General features: G+C 37.8%; 1 protein-coding gene across 2 annotated transcripts in view; it reads left to right on the top strand.

The window, feature by feature from the left end:
- CSMD1 (CUB and Sushi multiple domains 1) overlaps positions 1-18,624 on the top strand; it is a 2,070,470-nt gene that overhangs the window by 2,032,597 nt on the left and 19,249 nt on the right. For both annotated transcript variants that reach the window (XM_034966977.3, XM_034966976.3), the window contains exons 57-64: positions 12-194; positions 6,572-6,748; positions 7,364-7,543; positions 9,920-10,093; positions 10,676-10,849; positions 12,100-12,173; positions 15,493-15,604; positions 17,513-17,692. In XM_034966977.3, coding sequence (XP_034822868.1) covers positions 12-194; positions 6,572-6,748; positions 7,364-7,543; positions 9,920-10,093; positions 10,676-10,849; positions 12,100-12,173; positions 15,493-15,604; positions 17,513-17,692 — 1,254 coding nt within the window. The remainder of the gene's footprint in view (positions 1-11; positions 195-6,571; positions 6,749-7,363; positions 7,544-9,919; positions 10,094-10,675; positions 10,850-12,099; positions 12,174-15,492; positions 15,605-17,512; positions 17,693-18,624) is intronic.

The following is an 18,624-nucleotide window of genomic DNA, read 5'->3' as shown; positions in this document are numbered from 1 at the left end:
ATTTTCAATAGGAAATAATCCTGGATTCTGTGGTGATCCGGGGACCCCAGCACATGGGTCTCGGCTTGGTGATGAATTTAAGACAAAGAGTCTTCTCCGCTTCTCCTGTGAAATGGGGCACCAGCTGAGGGGCTCCCCTGAACGCACGTGTTTGCTCAATGGGTCATGGTCAGGACTGCAGCCGGTGTGTGAGGGTGAGTAGCCACAAGCCTTAAGGTCCACCTTGAAAGTTAAAACCACACAGCTCGTTCTAAAATGCCTGGCAAAATTCTACAAAAATTCTAGAGGTTTGTACTATTTATACAGTTAAATCTTTTCCCCGCAATATTTGTGGAAGCATCATCAGAAATCATGACTGGGTGCGTGGAGGTATTCCAAGTATCCACGGTCCCATCACACAGATGCTTATTGTTTGAAAGTTCGTAACACGGAAGCTTCTAATCTTCTCCCAGTGATAATCTATATGTGGTGTTGCCAGTATTTTCTAGATCCTGGCAGTGAGTGAGTGGGGTTCCAGAGCAGCGAGCAGGACCGATGCAGATCACTGATGGGAATTTCCACAGGCTGGAAACAGGCTTCCTTCACACGTCATTTCCAATCTGTTGGTGGCCCCTGTGTGTGGAGCACTCCATTTCACAGGAATCTGGGGTTATATTCTATGAACTATTTTGGAGTGGGTCTAGTTGATTCTAATGTTTGAGAGGCATCGTAGGAAGTGGTGGTATGCTCCAGTAATGACAGTAAGAATAGCCACGGACACCTTATAGACACCGCACTGTGTATCAGAAATGTAGCCTCAAGCAAAGGTGAACTGAGAGGTGATGGTAACCATGTATTCAGAGTTCAAAACCCGATTTAGAATTCAGACAGATAGGAATGTAAATGTTAGGAATTCTTTACAAGCAAACTCCTCAATTAAATTTTCAGTCTTAAAAGGTTATACAAATTAATTCAATATGTATTCTTGTATGTATGAAACACTTTCCAACCAAATAGTTTTACCACCTTGAGTAAGCTCACATACACACTATCAATGTGAGAAATTTAACTTGAGTTTCCTTAATCTTTATTTATTGTCCTTGACTATACTGTCTCCACTTCTGCCTTTATTGTATTATACATTCTATATAGGTAAATAGAAATAATATATGTATATGATCTATCTGTATTATATAACCTATGTAACGTTAATTTCACATATAAAATAACGCTAAATATTAATATAGGAATGTTTGTGCATATATTTGCATATTTATATTATATTTACCCATGCATAGTGTATATATTTTTTCTCAAAGACTATTTTTGACTATATATGTATATATATGCATATAATATAGGCATACACATATGTGCACACAAACATGATAATCCAAGATAATTTTTTACTCTGAATTGCCTCTTGACAATCAAAGTAGTATAAATCTTAAGACTAGACCCTAAAAAAGTTGTCTTAGGTCAAATACCACTGATTAGTAGTGAGAAATGGTTACCCATAGTCACGAATTGCAGGATCATACTTTTGTTATTGACTGAAGCATGACACTATAAATTGATATAAATTTGTTAATCAAATGCAAATGTTTTCAGTTCCCTCTCATCTCGTAGATATTTCAGTATTAAAATTTGCACATGAGAGCAATGTTTTCTCACCAAAACCAGAGTGTTTTCTAGTCTTTCATATAGTACTTTAGGTAAGCAATCCTATGGGATAAACCATTATCACCAATATTTTAACAAGGTGATGTTCTATCTTCCCGATATGAGGCACTGAAAAGAGACATTGTCGTTTCTATGGTATTGCCAGTGAAATGCGTAACCTGAATCGAATCCTGAAGCAGCAGCAATAACATCCCCCAAAACCCTAGGGGCATGCAGCAAATCAGCTTGCCCGTGCTCACGAAGAAATGTCAAGTTCAGAAAAGACACCGTCTGAGTGATTCTTTCACATTTAAGAGACCCGATACCTGCAATGTGTGGTCTCGGACTGGGTCCTACACTGAGCAAAAGAGAGTTATGAGAGGCGTTACCGAGATGGTAGAGTCTGACCCTGAGATGATCTAGGTGGCGAACTGACACAGGACCTTAAGACAACTATTAAAAATATGTCCAAGAGCTTGAAGTGAATTAGATTATGGGTGTGTATGAGACAACATTGCATCAAAGTTACATTTCATGCTTTTAATAATTGTATTATGGTTATGTAAGAGAATGCCTTTGTTCTTAGGAAATACATACTGATATATTTAACTCTAAAGAGTTGTCATGTCTGTAACTTACACTCACATACCTTAGAAAATACATATTTAGAGAGAAAGAGGGAGAAAAAGTGAGCAAAATGTAAACAGTTGGTCAATCTGACTAAAGGGTGTGTAAGAATGGCTTATAATCTTTTTGTGAAGTTTGTTTAATCCTGTAGTTATAACAAAGTGTAGAGTTACAAAAAATGTTGCCAATAAATTAAAACAATTTCCATAGTAAAATTTCAACGTTTCTGTCAAATCCCATTTAACAGTAGCTTAATGTATCTGTAGCATTTATCATTCGGGACTTTTGGAAAGCACCATGGTTGGTTTGTGAATTGTGACATTTTGGCTCTAGACCTGATTCTATGTAGTGATCACAAAGTCTTGGTTCTGGATCTTAATTCTCCTTTGTTTAAAAACAGAGAGGCTGAAAGATCACTCATCGGCAGTATTTTAATTGAAATTTAAAATATTTCCTCAATAGTTACAAAGAGGGCTGGATGTCAATAAGTGAATGCTGGAATAATTATTCAGACTTTATAGATATAATCTGATGCTGATTAAAAGCAGAACTATCCTTCTGTTTTCAAGAATATTAAATGCAATAATTGAGCCTAAACCCTGGTTTGCAGCCTGAACTTGGTGTATGAAGAGCAGAGACTCTGACACTCCCAGAAAGTGGAATATGAAATATTCTATCAAAGATGGCCATTCACTTGAGACTGTACATTCAGTATCATGTTTACCTCAAGTATTTCAGTTTTGAAAACTTAAAAGATGAACAAAATTATAACAGTTGAGGGTGGGCAATGTTTTTCCTTAGCAATCTCACCTCTGTGGGGCTATGAAGGCACACTATGAGTTCTAGTCCAGCAAAGTACACATTAATCAATTTATTTGAATGAGAGCTTAATTGCGTTTCACTTCCCAATCCATCTAACACAGGCAATGCAAAGTATTTTTAAAAATTGTATTTTGCTTTCTAAAGTTAGACATTTAAAAGTTTTCTATGAAAAAAAATTAGAAACTTAGCCCTTAAAAGCTGCATACACAAAATAAGTTACAAAAATGTTGCAATGCTGAAAATATTTCTCAAATATATCATGCCTCACAAAATTGACTACTTCTAAAAGTGCATTATATGATACGGACATCATGGGAAGCTGAATAAGCCCACTGCAATATATGTTACACCCAATAAGGCAACAAATTATGTATAAAAGTCATAAAATCAGTGACTGAACACACACACACCAGCAAAAATTTGAAATACATTTTGGAGAATCTGTAGGTTTTCATTTTGTTCCTTGTTTGTTTTCATAGGTCCAAATCACTGAAGTGTGAGTTCCTCTCGATGAAAAAGGATGTAACCAGTGGTTGCATTTCCAGGAAGCGTAGCTTCTATGACTAGCTATGACTTGACTAATCCCCTAGTTAAGATTATTGCAAACCTGATGAAATTATTTCCTCTAAATCTGTCAAAAAGTTAGATACTGATGGTAAATTGAGTAAATTATAAAAAGGAGGAGGAAATTATAATTCTAAACGAAAAATCTTTTTAAATTCTTCAACTCAAAGAATTTATATTGCAGATATATTTCCTTCACATTAAATCAAATTTGCTTTTGTTAGCCATCTAGTCTTTTAATCATAGGCTCAAGCTTAAGATTTCAAATGGATCTATCTCATGAAGTTGCATTACATAACTAAAATATTTAGTTTCAGCTGTATTAGGGAACTCTTAATTCTCTTTCAGATGAAATTATGATAAAGCTACATTTTACTCAAGAAGTAAGAAAGTGATGATGATGAAAATAACAATAGCATAAGCTACAAGCTAACTCATTGCTACCACTAATACATCAGATCTCACACTAGGCATTTTACATATAGCGTGGGTAATTTGGTAACAGCCGGGAATAAGTATTTTTATAATACTCATTTTATGGTTAAAGGCACTATATCTAAGGAATTTAAATTGATTGCTCAGGTTTATTTAACTTGCATGAGCAGATATTCACATCTATTTAACTCAATTTAACAGCAATTTTTCTCATGTAGCATGCAAAATGAACAGTACTAATATTTGTAAACAATAAAGTATATTTAAAATAAGCATAATATTTTATTATATGCTGAGTTAAAGAAATTATGTTTTAGCTGAAGAAGTCACGTTAACAAAATGTACTTTTTATAAAAGCGTATTTCAAAAGAAAATAAACTCAGGAAAGAGAAAATATGGCAAAGTTTAAACTTACAGGTTAATTTATTTTTCTTCTTCCAGTTTACTTTTCCTCTTCTAATTTATTGTTCTTTTTTCTCCTCTAAATTTAATCTATTGTTTTGTTTTAGTCTTAGTCCTCTCTTATAATTTTATATAATTGCATTGATAGAAAAGCGGATATGTTGACATTGCCTTCTAGTCATTTTCATAGTTGTAACCGTGAGTGAAAGTGGTTTTTGTCAGCCAAAAAAAGAGAAAAAAACTAATCATGAATTTTACTTTCCACAGTACAATATTTGAGGGGACATTCCCAATATTAGGATAGCATTATGCTGGTACTCATTCATTAACAATATTAGCAAACTAACATTTTAGTTTGCTTACAAACTGAATGGAAATTTTTCATCGGTAATTTGACTTGTTTAAGTATTGGTTCTACCTAGGTGGCTTTTGAAGATTTAGACATACAATTGAATAGCAAATGTAATTAGAATACAATGTAACAATAACATCAGTGTCCTCTTTCGGTTTGTTAAACTATGAATTGGACCAAACTCACTCCCTTTCTGTGACAGGCTTTCCGTTAGCCCATCTACACAGTACCTGTTGCACAGTAAGTGAGGAATATGTATTTGTTGAATGAATAGTTGTCTTGGATAGTCCAACCCTTAATTATTGAAAAATGAAATTTTGATATATAATATAGTTATCATAAAACTTTCAAGTTTTAGAGAGCCTTAAATAGTATCTGCTTCTGGATTGGTAAATATATCCCAACTCATATGCCAACCAGGAAACTACTAATAGGTCTGTGTTAGAAGGGATTGGAAGTCACACCGTGAGCCATCAGAGAAGAGGGCTGTGATTGAGTACTTCTGTCTGCCATTGGCACGGGACCAGGAAGCACCAGCGTGTGCACTTTGTATTATTTTTTTCAAACAAGATCCAGTTCAACCTGAGCACAAGTGCATTATTTCTATGTAATCAGAAGGGTAGTCCCTCGACTCCCAGTGCAGTGACTTCTCTGTGCTGAGCAAATTTTGCAGGATGTTTTCTTCCATGTTTTTTTAAGAAAAATATATCTTTGTTCTCCAGGCCAGATTTGAAATTGGTTCAATTAAATGTGCAAAAGTATTTTTAAATATTTTGATCAGCTCAGAGGCAGTCTCATGATATATATTCTTGTTATTAAAACCAGCCAAGGGTCACTTCCTTTATTTACCTGCCTATTGTATATTATTGCAACAGTACTAAGGAGAAAATGTAGCAATCTTTCTGGTAAATAGGCTCAACTAAAAAAGGCAAAAAAAAAAAAAAGTGTAGATTGAAATGTTCACCCTGAAACGTACCCAGCGGCAGCCGAGCTTGCTTTTGTTTACTGACTAAAGAGCGTAAAAAATAGGCACAGAGTGTAGACCTGTTGCACTGACCATCGTTAATTGAGGCCTTATTGCCTGTACATGGCATTAGGAGCCTTTTGAGAGAAATGTAAAGTTCAATCATGTCAAAGCCAATTAACACAGCTGCTATTAGAGCTGGTAATATTGAGGACACCATTTTACAAAGCAGTTCAAGTACAGTCATTCATACTTCTGAGGCATTCTTTATTTTCCAAAGTGAATTCTCCTGGAGATGTAAAATAGGACCTGAATTGCCTAGATTTTAAAAAGATACAGTGATTACATAAAGGAAGATGCTTCTGTGTTGCTAATATCATAGATATTCTTTTTTAAAAATCACAACAGTTCTGTCACGGCATTAAAAACATTCAATCCCCAAATAGCAAGGCTATTAAAAACATTCAGTCCCTGAATAACAGGGCCTTGAACTTCTGGTGCTTTAACTCGTGTTTTAATTTGTTTAGAAATAGTTCACTTTAGAAAAGACGAATTGAAAGGTTATTTTTATATTTGTAGCTAATCAATAAAATAAACATATGAGCCATAGTAAGCCATATGTTAAGGAACTTCCATAGGATTGTGTGCTGTGGGTTTGTAATAAATGTGTAGTCTATTGCATCAATACCCGTTGGTCTCTTGTGTTTGCCATTTTCATGCTGGGTCACTCACTGTGTGTGGTGATGTTCTTGTTTGCCTGACAGCCGTGTCCTGTGGCAACCCTGGCACACCCACCAACGGAATGATTGTCAGTAGTGATGGCATTCTGTTCTCCAGCTCGGTCATCTATGCCTGCTGGGAAGGCTACAAGACCTCAGGGCTCATGACACGGCATTGCACAGCCAATGGGACCTGGACAGGCACTGCTCCCGACTGCACAAGTTAGTAACCAGACATCATGGTAGACTCAGAAGTTACTATGAAATTCACTCCATTGGAAAAAAAAATGACTTTAAGGTGTTATACTGTTTTTTTATTTTTAATTCATAGAGGAAAAAAGGGAAAACTGTGTGTGACATTGTGGCTATATTTCTTAAGTACTTTAATATTTTTTTTCCACTTGCTTATTCGTATGGCTGAAGCTACTTTAAAAGGCCAGTTCAGTCAAACATTGTAAAATTGAGACTAAAAAAGTCCAGACTTTGTCTGTAGACCACTGGCTCTGCAGAGAAAGAAGAAATGTCTTTGGTTCTCTGGCTGCAGGCTTCATCTTTCTGATTATACCCCATGCCTAATTAGGGGCTAGTCAAGTGGTGGAAGTCAGCATCTGACAGCCAGCTGCCAACGGAACAGAAATCAGTGATTCTCAAAATACAAGTGTTCCTTTTGACAGCGGGTCAGTGAAATCATCACACAGAGGGTAGTATTGCTGTATTAATTCACTGCTTAACCACTGTGAATAGCAACTCAGAGAGAGTATCTTGAATAGAAATGGTGACTAATTCATTTCATGGTAAATGAATTTCTCTGATTCTTTCCTGTTCCCTGTTTATTAGTTATAAGTTGTGGGGATCCAGGCACACTAGCAAATGGCATCCAGTTTGGGACCGACTTCACCTTCAACAGGACTGTGAGCTATCAGTGTAACCCAGGCTATGTCATGGAAGCAGTCACATCTGCCACTATTCGCTGTACCAAAGACGGCACGTGGAATCCGAGCAAACCTGTCTGCAAAGGTTTGTTTGGTGACTCTTTGGGTTTTACAGATATTTATAGAAGTCTTTATTGAATTATGCTTTGTTTAACTTTGCAAGCATTTATGTAGCCCTTCTAGGGGCTAGGAATTCTTAATCACCAATTTGCAACTATTAAGTCACTTTATTTTTATAATACTTTAATCTCAGTTTTACAGATGGAAAAACTAACTCATAGAGAGATAGAGGAAAAGGCTTAGGATCACAAACCAGGAACTGGAGATGTCGGGGTTCAGTGATGGTCACGCCACACTAGAGTCTGTGTCTGAACCCCAGTGCTTTGCTGTCCTGGGTAAACCTGTGACCCTGGCTGTGTGAGGTGTTCGTGGCATGGTGAATCTAATTGTAGGAATTTAGAGGCAGGTTGGAGAGACGAGCCAATCACCTAGTAATGGCAGAGCACTGGTAGAGAGTGTTAGCACCGTGATGTTTCATGGGGTTTGGTTGCCGAGACTGAAGATGACACTGGCCAAGAAGGCAGGAAGAGGTTTATGACTTATGTGACTGGACCCTCTGGGCAAATCAAGACAGGCTCAACCCATCAAGGTGGCTTCAGTAAAGCAGAGTGAGTGGGCTTGGCTCTTACAGTGACAGGGAGCAGGACTGAGTGGAGGCTGTGCAAGGGTCAGGGATTTGCGTGGTGACAGTTTATTTACCAGAAGGAAAGAAGAACTATCCAGACTTTCTTATCAGCTGATACAGAGGAAGGACAAGAAGAAGAGGGGGAGAGAGGGGCTTGAAAGCTGTCAGTGACCAAACATAAGAAGGTGGCATTCTCCTCTTTATTAGAATAGGAACAAATAAAATACTGAGAGAGGGAGAGTTAGGACACTCAGTAGCTTAATGAAGAAGGTTTCATCTTCGGTGAGTTCTGCAAGACACATGGTTAAATGTGGCAGAGGCTTAAATGTGACCTGAATGCTCAAAAATATGGCTTTCTCTCTCTTCTGACATGGGCGTGTTCTTGGACCATCCTGCTTTCCTCTCCCAGTAGAGTCAAAGGATCTCATTGCCTTCCCTTCTTTGTATCGTAACTCTTAATACTGCACCTGTTATATGGCAGACGCTAAATAAATGTTGAATGAAAATGCACTACGTTGTGTCGGCAGTATTGAGGTCAAATGGTCATGATGGAAATTGCCAATAAAATACGCTTCATGCATAATTCTGTGGATTTTTATCCTCTTTCTAGTACCCATTGTGTTTGTAACAACGCCACGGCCAGCAAGTCCCTACCAGATGGGACCTCTTTCTCTCTCTGTCCCTCCTTGAACTTGTCTCCTCCCATTCCCCCCGCCCCCAGAGGACCCGTGTAGCTCAGGTCTCTTCCAACTGGGGCCTCCCCCTGGACATTCCCTTGGGCCAGAACACGCATTTCCCCAGCCCTTGCTGTGGGGTCTCAGGAAGGATTTGTTGATGAGTGAACAGATCAGTAGAAGGTGGAGTGGTGAGAGAAGGACCCATTTCCAACTTTTGGGTGTGCACGTGTGATTTGTGTGTGTTGGCATGTCTTTCTCACATGAGAAGGCATGAGCCTGAACATACAAGATGCAGGCGGTTGTTCTTTTGTAGTGCCTTCTGCTACCTACAGGGTCACTTGGAAACTTCCATTCATTTCAAAAATTAGGGAAGTTTTGTATCTTCAGAGAAGAAGGATTTTAGACAGTGGTTTTTGGATTTTTGCCCCCCACTGTGCATTTTAGTATAATTTCTAGAGTGGGGAAGGTGATCTCTGGTGACATCACCCTCGGGGAAATCCTCCCTAGAAACCACGTGCTTGCTTCTCAGCCCCGTAAAGTAGACATCAGGCTCCAAGGCTGTGATGAAACACTTGCAAATGGTATTTCACAGCATCTTTTTAACCATTCAGGCATTTCTAAAAAAATATATTCAGTAAATAGATGGACCAACTGTGTATTTTGGAAACTATATGCCATCTTTAAATAAAAAATACAGATGGCCAGAAAAATTCTTACCATCTGTGCCTATAAATTTGTGTCATCTGACCAAATCCTCATTCGAATTGTCTTTGGTAACCATCATAGAAAGACACAAATTAAACAAGAACGTTTCTTCCTTTCTTGGCCTTGTATATATTGGGAATGTCATGTTCAATCCTGTATGTTTTGACTTGACTTTGCTTTTGTAGACTTCATCGATATTAATGAAGAAATATTCTAAAAACTATTTTGTTATTTTGATGTACTGTCTTCCTTGGCAATTCTTTTATTATTATTTTTTAAGAAACCTATGTAGATGTCATTTGTAATTCAGGTAAAATTAAAATGTGAGTCGTTTGAACATCACCGCTGCAGCGGGAGCTCCGGAGTGTTGATCTTGTTTGTTCTTTGGAAATAGCCGTGCTGTGTCCTCAGCCACCGCCTGTGCAGAATGGAACGGTGGAGGGAACTGATTTCCGCTGGGGCTCCAGCATAAGTTACAGCTGCATGGACGGTTACCAGCTCTCTCACTCCGCCATCCTCTCCTGTGAAGGTCGCGGGCTGTGGAAAGGAGAGATCCCCCAGTGCCTGCGTAAGTTCTACAGCAGAATTTGTTCCGCCCACTGCAGGTCTGCAACAGGGACGGATAACCAGGGCACATCCTAAGGTTACAATCTGAGGACCTTCCTGGTGGGTAATAATAGCCCTAAAATACACAAAAACTCAAACTTGAGACTGTGTTGCCTAAGCGCAGAGTCTCTTTTTTGAGACAGGGCCTCGCTCTGTTGCCCAGGATGGAGTGCAGTGGCTCAGTCATAGCTCCCTGCAGCCTCAACCTCTCGGGCTCAAGCCATCCTCCCACCTCAGCCTCCCGAGTAGCTGGGACTACAGGTGTGTGCCACCAAACCCAGCTAATTTTTGTGTTTGTTGTAGACATAGGTTTCGCCATGTTGCCCAGGCTAGTCTCGAAGTCCTGAGCTCAAGCGATCCGCCTGCCTCCACCTCCCAAAGTGTTGGGATTACAGGCGTGAGTCACCATGCCTGGCCTCCTTTTAGTGTTTTTCTTGTTTGATAGTTAAAGCTAAAGATTTAACAGAAAGTAGTTACCAAGCTCAATTGGTGAAGCTGATCCAGGGACGTTGAAGGCTGACTTCTTCCTGGTTATCTTCCATAGCTGTGTTCTGCGGAGACCCTGGCATCCCCGCAGAAGGGCGACTTAGTGGGAAAAGTTTCACCTATAAGTCCGAAGTCTTCTTCCACTGCAAATCTCCATTTATACTCGTGGGATCCTCAAGAAGAATCTGCCAAGCTGACGGCACGTGGAGTGGCATACAACCCACCTGCATTGGTAATAATTATCATACAGCCCTGGAGATACCTGGGAGTATTTGGAGATGAGGACACTTCCTTCCTAAATTGGGTCATTTGTGATTACATAGAAAGTGTTTCCATAGACAGTTTTCTGTACAAGGTAACACTCTTTGCACTGAATAGGATTGCGCACTCATCAGCTAAACTGATGTGCCGCCTCTTTTAAATCATGCAAAATAAGTCAGAAGTCTGCTAAAGTAGCTACTAGACTTTGTTCTCTGACCTCAGTGGCTCTCTCCGCTGTCTACCTTAACTGCCAATTGCATTGTTTAGGGGAAAGGTGCAGTTAGGAACATTCTCTAAAGCAGCCGTCCCCAGAGAGACAGTCTTGCTGTTGTTTTATTGCTGCAGAGTCAAGTTTTATGGCTGGGTTAATTTTGTTCATTGAGATTTACTAAGCAGAATAATGGGTGTTCTACTAATTTTTAGTAAAAAAGTAATACTTAGTCTTGATTATTTTCTAAGAAATTGAATAGTATCCACCTAGAAAATATAGTATTAAAGAAATATTGTCATTGAAGCATTTTTTCTAATTATAAGAATATTTGCTGTCATTTGATTTAAACTATTGCTATACAGTAGCTATCTCTACACTAAAAATATTTTTCTTCCCCCTAGAAGTTTAGTTACTCTAGATAACAGGTTTTAAGAAGTTATCTGTTTTGTTTTTCTACTGGTAACTGTAGAGCAGCAAATAAGAGAGCTGAAGTGCCACTGGGTTACCCAAGTCCTTTGTTTTTTGAAAAATGTCACTCTTGGTTTTCCATGTGGTTCCATTTTGAAGCATTAAATATATTTTTCATTTTGAAATGTTGAGGAAAATTAATTAAAGAAACTCAGAATAATGTAATGGGTAACCAAATGAGATGGCCAATTATTGAATCCTAATAAGCAAAAAGATAGTGATAGATCATTATTGAAGATAGTATATCATTGACCAAATATATTTCTATAGAAAAAAAGCCAGAGAATGGGAAAAAAATGCACTTATTCTTATATAAAAAGAACATACTGAACTACTTAAAGTCTAAAAGTTAACATCTAAAAAACATGTCTTGAAGAGAAGATAAAAGTAGCAATTTAATTTTTAACTTTCCTGAAAAACATCTTGCACATTTCTCAAAACAATATTTTCTCTATTTCATGAGACCTTTTAGTGAAAGCTGTTAAAATTCTCACAATAACTATATCTGGTGCCCTCTTTTCTTTTTAAATCACAAATTTCAGATCCTGCTCATAACACCTGCCCAGACCCTGGTACGCCACACTTTGGAATACAGAATAGCTCCAGAGGCTATGAGGTAGTTCATTATGAATTTACTATGTTTTCTTTCTGGAAATATAAAATATATTTGTTACTTAAACATATGTGAGTGCTTTTTTATATCATACCTTATTCATGTTGTATTTACCTGAATAAAATTCGTTCAAAGGGGATTTCTACATGTGTTTTTAACTGTCAAAATCTATCTATATATATATATATATATATCTTGCTTACTAGATAATAATGGAATAATGCATAATTTCATATAGAAATTAACATAGCAACTATGACATTATTTTCTATTTGAAATCATGCATGATTCTATTATTTGTCTGTTAAATTCTCACGGCAATTCTCAAATTGGGGTAACTTGTCACTGATTAGCTACCCATAAAAGGTTCCGCTTAGGGACTGGATATAGTGGGGAAATAATATTAAATTCTAGAGATAAAAATAGGAGAAAATGTATGTAAGCCCCTTAGTCTAAACTTACTTGTGAAATTAGTTCTCCGTATGATCTTTAAATTTCTATGAATTATTAGCATACGAAATATCATTTTGGAATGTTCATTTGACTTTTAATAAAACGAACACTAACACTTCAGTGAACGTTGGAGAAATACCTAAAAGTGGAAGGTAATGAAGCTTGAAATAAAATGTTTTAACCATCTTAAGTACTCCCATAACTTCACTGTTCTCTGGTTGGATGACTTTGAAAACAAAAGTTAATTATATAGGGATCTCATCAATTAAGAATAAAAAACCTTCTTCCTCAGCCACTTTCCCCATCTCTCATGAGCACGAAAATATTCCCATTGTTCTCGCTCGGACACAGAGTGGCCATTTCCTTGTAGCTCTCTTGCATCCCACAGGGGAAGTCCTTACAGGGAGCTAATAATACACTGACTCTAGCACATTTTCTATTATGTCTCAAATATTGCCTTAAACTTCAAGTAAATACTTTCAGGTATATAAATATTTAATGCCAAATTGTCAAGGAATATTGGAAAATACTATATATGGATGTCGCTCTCACTGATTCACTGAGAAAAATAAAATTTTGATCACCATTGCTTTGAGCAATTCTTAACTTGCCTATGTACAACTTACAGTAATTAAAAGTCAATGATGACTGTATTTAGCAACATAGTTCTATAACCTATCATATGACACTAATAGGGTTGGGTAAATCCTTCACCCTCCTTATAACAAATTAGTTACACTAACACGAATAATTGATTTTATCCAACAGCAAGATTTACTAATAATTTAAAGAGCCCAGACACCATGTTTTAAGGAGAAGGTTGAGACCATGAAATGCAGCTCTCCCCAAATGTTTTTATTTCTTCCTTTATTAGGAACATTTTAGTTTTTAAAGTAACCAATGAGATTTTTGTCTGTTTTCTTTAGCACCATATGCTGAAACCTTACTTACACAAAGTGAGCCATTTCAGTGTGAAACGTCCCTGTGTTAGGCTATGTTAATCTTGCAGCTTAAATGACTACCTCCCGTTCTCCAGCCAGCGTGTCCCCGAAACCCGTAGCTCCAGGGTTAGTGTATGATAATCAGTTTGCAGTGGCTCGGTATATTCTGCTAAAAAGAAAATGATTGAGGAGGAGACTGTATTTTCTTTCTGCCAGTAAATGATACAGGTTGTCCATGACCTTCCTGAGAATGTCAGCATGTTTACCAGGAGGTCTGGTTGGAATTGCACACATGCTTGCATGGAGAGTTGATGGACACCATTCCTGATAGAGAGGAAATGGGCTGGGAGCAGCAGCTCACGCCTGTAATCCCAGCACTTTGGGAGGCCCAGGCAGAAGAATCGCTTGAGGCCAGGAGAACAGCCTGGGCAACATAGCAAGACCCTATTTCTACAAAGAATACAAAAAATCATCTGGGCATGGTAAAGTGCACCTGTTGTCACAGCTGTGCAGAAGGCTGAGATGGGAGCTACTTGAGCCCTTGAGGTCAAGGATGCAGTGAGCTATGATTGCACCACTGTGCTCTATACTCTGGGCAATAGAGAGAGGCCCTGACTCTAAAGTTTAAATCGATCAGTCAATCAATCAATCAAGAGTAAATGAGTCAACCCTTTCCCATCATTGAATCTTAAATTAGCTATTGATTTGACATTTAGATAAATTTGTACTTTTCTTTATAAATTCATACTTCCACTTTATCAAGTGCTAGAAGCAGCATTTTTTTTCTCCTGATATCCTTTCTCACTATTCAGTGTACCAACTATTTCCTTGCATTTTACTTGTAGTTATTCTTCCCGGAATCCCAACATGGGAGGTATGGGCTTATGCCTGTGAGAAGGCAGACACAGGGAATCAAATAACTGGATAAAATTCTCAGAGCAAGAAACAAGAGGGGAATTCAAATCTTTGGATGCTAACTTGGTGCACTTATGTGCCTTCATAAGTCAAGCTTTAAGGAAATAATCTGGTCCCAAGCCAAGCTGTGATGAGTGCAAACCCGCCTTCCCTGGGGGCTGCTTTCCTCTCCCTGTATACGTGAGTCATGCTGGCCTCATGCTGCAGATACACAGAACCATGGATGATCTTTGGTGCCCCTCAACACACGACCGTAGCTCATTCTCTAAAAAAGACATTTACAGATCACAGGAATCTGCCCCTCAAGGCACCTCTGGTTAAATTAGGAACACACATAGGTGAATAAATATACAGGTAATTCCAGGACACTGTGGTGAGTGGAGCAGATATGTTGGGGAAATGCATTCAAGCTGAATGTGATTCATTCTTGGAGGATCAGAGAAGAATCTGCAGCGGATGTGCAGTTTAAGCAAAGTACAGAGAATTAAGTGGGGGTTAGCTTTGTGAAGACCTGGTGAGGAAGACGCCTCAGACATTCAGACAAGAGTAAATAGTTTGTACAGTTTGAAGCATCAGAAAGACAGGTAGAGTTGTGGTGGACTCTGTATGAGCAGGAGTTGACCAATCCCCTTGGAGTGCTAACAAAAGTAATTTTCTAATAAATACCAGTTGTTTCAAATGTGAGTGGCAGGAAAAAAATGAAAAAGGAAATAATAATTATTACAAACAAAAAAGAAAGAACTCTGAAACAGAAAAGGCATAATTTCTTTACCCAAACAGCCGTCTAAATTTTCAAAATTCGAGAAGATCTTACATTATTCCTTGAGCAATCTACATTGTGTGTAACACTGTAACAGGCAGTTAAAATGTACATGTTGACTTAGACAATGGCTTGACATTAACCTGAAAAGTTGCTGCTATACTTTTACTGGGGCGTGTACTTTCAGGTATCACTAGTTGACACTTCGTATATTCCCTTGACCTCTGAAGCTAGTATTGGATTTCCTCTCTAGGTTGGAAGCACGGTTTTTTTCAGGTGCAGAAAAGGCTACCATATTCAAGGTTCCACGACTCGCACCTGCCTTGCCAATTTAACATGGAGTGGGATACAGACCGAATGTATACGTAAGTGTGATTTCTTCCACCACCATCAGAAGTAACCTATTTATTGTGAATGTCTGAGAAGTGTTTACCACTAAGGGAAATAATGAGAAATTGTTTTTAATTCCCTAATCCTAAATTTTCGGATGTCCTCAAAGTTTGGTTCCCTAGAACTGGCAGCATAAGCATTGGCTGGACATTGGGCTGTGAAGGCTGCTCTCAAGCCCCATCCTTGACCTTGAACCAGAGCCTCTGGAGGGAGCCAGGGAGGAGAGAAGGGGGACAGTTTAGTTTAACAAGCGCTCCAGGAGATTCTCAGGCACTGTAAAGTCTGAGAAACTGCTTGAAACCGAAGATAAGTGCATAATGTTATATTGAACATTCTTAGAGGGAAAACTTTTTTGTACGTGCTATTATTATTCTAGGATATTTACAACAAATTACCAAAAAGAGGATGAACTGAATAACGTCATATGTCAGAGTCTAAGTAGAAGTGGTTAAAAAATTATTCTCGCTATAACAGGAAGTATATATGAATTGATCATTCAAATACATACTTAAGGATCACATTTTATTTTGTGACTTAATCATGAGAATTAGAAAAAATATATGGATGAGTAGTATGTGAATTATTCATTTCACTCACTCTGAATTTAGTGAAATGCAGTGTCTTATTCTTACTATATTAAAAATAAAAACATGAATGTTATAAAAATATCTTAGTATATAAGGTGTGATTTTTGGGTGTGTTTATTTTAAAATTATCTCTGCCCTAAATCACTACTCAAATTACATGTTGATAGTACATGTACATATATATGTATATACATACACTCATATATATATATGCATGTTTATATATAATATGGAGCTTGATAATGTCAGGTATTTGTTATGGTTACTAATTAGTGAAATAGTGACAATATTCAAAACAACTGCATGCACAATTTTAGAATTGTAAACTTGGCTGGGCATGCTGGCTCACGCCTATAATCCCAGCATTTTGGGAGGCCGAGGCAGGTGGATCACGAGGTCAGGAGATCGAGACCATCCTGGCTAACATGGTGAAATCCCGTCTCTACTAAAAAAACTACAAAAAATTAGCCGGGCATGGTGGCGGGTGCCTGTAGTCCCAGCTACTGGGGAGGCTGAGTCAGGAGAATGGCATGAACCCAGGAGGCGGAGCTTGCAGCGAGCGGAGATCGTGCCACTGCACTCCAGCCTGGGCAACACAGCGAGACTCAAAAAATAAATAAAAAATAAATAAATAAAATCGTAAACTTGTTTTATAATAATATGTCAATCCTTTATTTGCAGCATGTATGCAAACTTTATAAGGAATGGAGTGATTTGAGATATAGAGTATACATTACAGTCTCATTTATTCCTAAATTATATTTTAAAGAAAATAATCTATATTGTTTCTAAATACACATTAAAGTTTTATCAAAATAATTAATTAAATTGAATAATAAATTTGGTAGTTTCCACAAGAACAAAATCAAGGCATATCTAAATATTCACCAGTCTCTATAATTTATAACACTGGGCTTTTGAGGATCTTTAACATATTTATTTAGGTAGTATAGCAGAAGTGCTTTTATTTCAAAGCTGTGATCGCTAAATCTTTGCACATAAGTACCTATGTATAAATATATATAGGATGGGTGTAGTGGCTCATGCCTGTAATCCCGGTACTTTGGGAGGTCAAAACAGGAGAAGAGCTTGAGGTCAGGAGTTCTAGCACAGACTGGACAACATAGCAAGACTTCATCTCTACCAAAAAAAAATACATATATATGTGTATATATATGTATATATACATATTGACTGCATAACCGTTTCCAAACTATTTTAATCTATTAATTTCTCTAGACACATGTGCTAACTTTACAATAAACAAAGTCTCAATGTTTCGTAATGTTGTTTCAGCTCATGCCTGCAGACAGCCAGAAACCCCGGCGCACGCGGATGTGAGAGCCATCGATCTTCCTACTTTCGGCTACACCTTAGTGTACACCTGCCATCCAGGCTTTTTCCTCGCAGGTGGATCTGAGCACAGAACATGTAAAGCAGACATGAAATGGACAGGAAAGTCGCCTGTGTGTAAAAGTAAGTCATTGGTCAAGGAGTGGTATACTTTTCCAAAGAGCAAGGGAAAGGATCAGCTGCCCATCAGGCTAGTGTCCACCCATAAGTAAGAGCATGAGGCTGCAGCATCGCCACCTGCCTCAATCGTGCTTCATGTGCGTGAGCTGTGTGTGTGAACGTGTGTATCCTCAGTGTTTGATGCAATGGTGGCATAGCTAAATATATAGTACAATTAGTATGCAATTAGTACATAATAAAATGATTGCATTATTTCAAGCCAAAAGAGAAAAGCTATTTGGTTAAAGAAAAGCATTCTGAGTTAAAAGGAAAATAATACTTGGTATAGTTTCAGGAAAAGTAGTTCTTAGAGATGAAAATGAATAAATGTCACCAAGTATCCGAGAATAGGTAAATGAAACTCTGTCTTATTTTTAAGACCACATGCTGTTTGTGGTAAAACCTCAGTTTATGTGTCCCTGACATTGATTCTGCTTTTTAAAATTACAAAAGCAATTCACATGGAAACGATCCATTAATTACAAATTTGTGTGTTTACAAGTGAGAGTCATCAGCCTGGGTCAGATTTGACGATAGCTAAACTTACAGGTTCTCCCCTGTTTGTAATTTATAAATCCATGGAGTCTAAACAGCATAAACCAAAAATGATGGCGTGTGAGACAGTCAGTGACTTTAGGTTTTGTTTCCTGGAGCCTATTTATAGTTCTCATATTAGGGATTTTAAAGAGACTTTTGTTTCCCTTGCCCTTCCCTGTTAGAAATAGAAGAATGAAAACTTTTAAAATGGTAATTCGTAGTTTGATCTAAAACTGTGAAAGCTAAGAAATTATGACTTAAATCTAACTTGATAGACCAAAATGAACATTCTGCAATGGAAATAATTTTGAATTTTTCAGTAGTAACGTATAAATTGATTGATTTGGGTGGGGTATTGG

This window comes from Pan paniscus, chromosome 7 (assembly GCF_029289425.2).
Source record: "Pan paniscus chromosome 7, NHGRI_mPanPan1-v2.0_pri, whole genome shotgun sequence".
NCBI classification, from domain to species: Eukaryota; Metazoa; Chordata; class Mammalia; order Primates; family Hominidae; genus Pan; species Pan paniscus.
The sequence above is the reverse complement of the archived record's forward strand: the minus strand, read 5'-3'. Positions and strand labels throughout refer to the sequence as shown.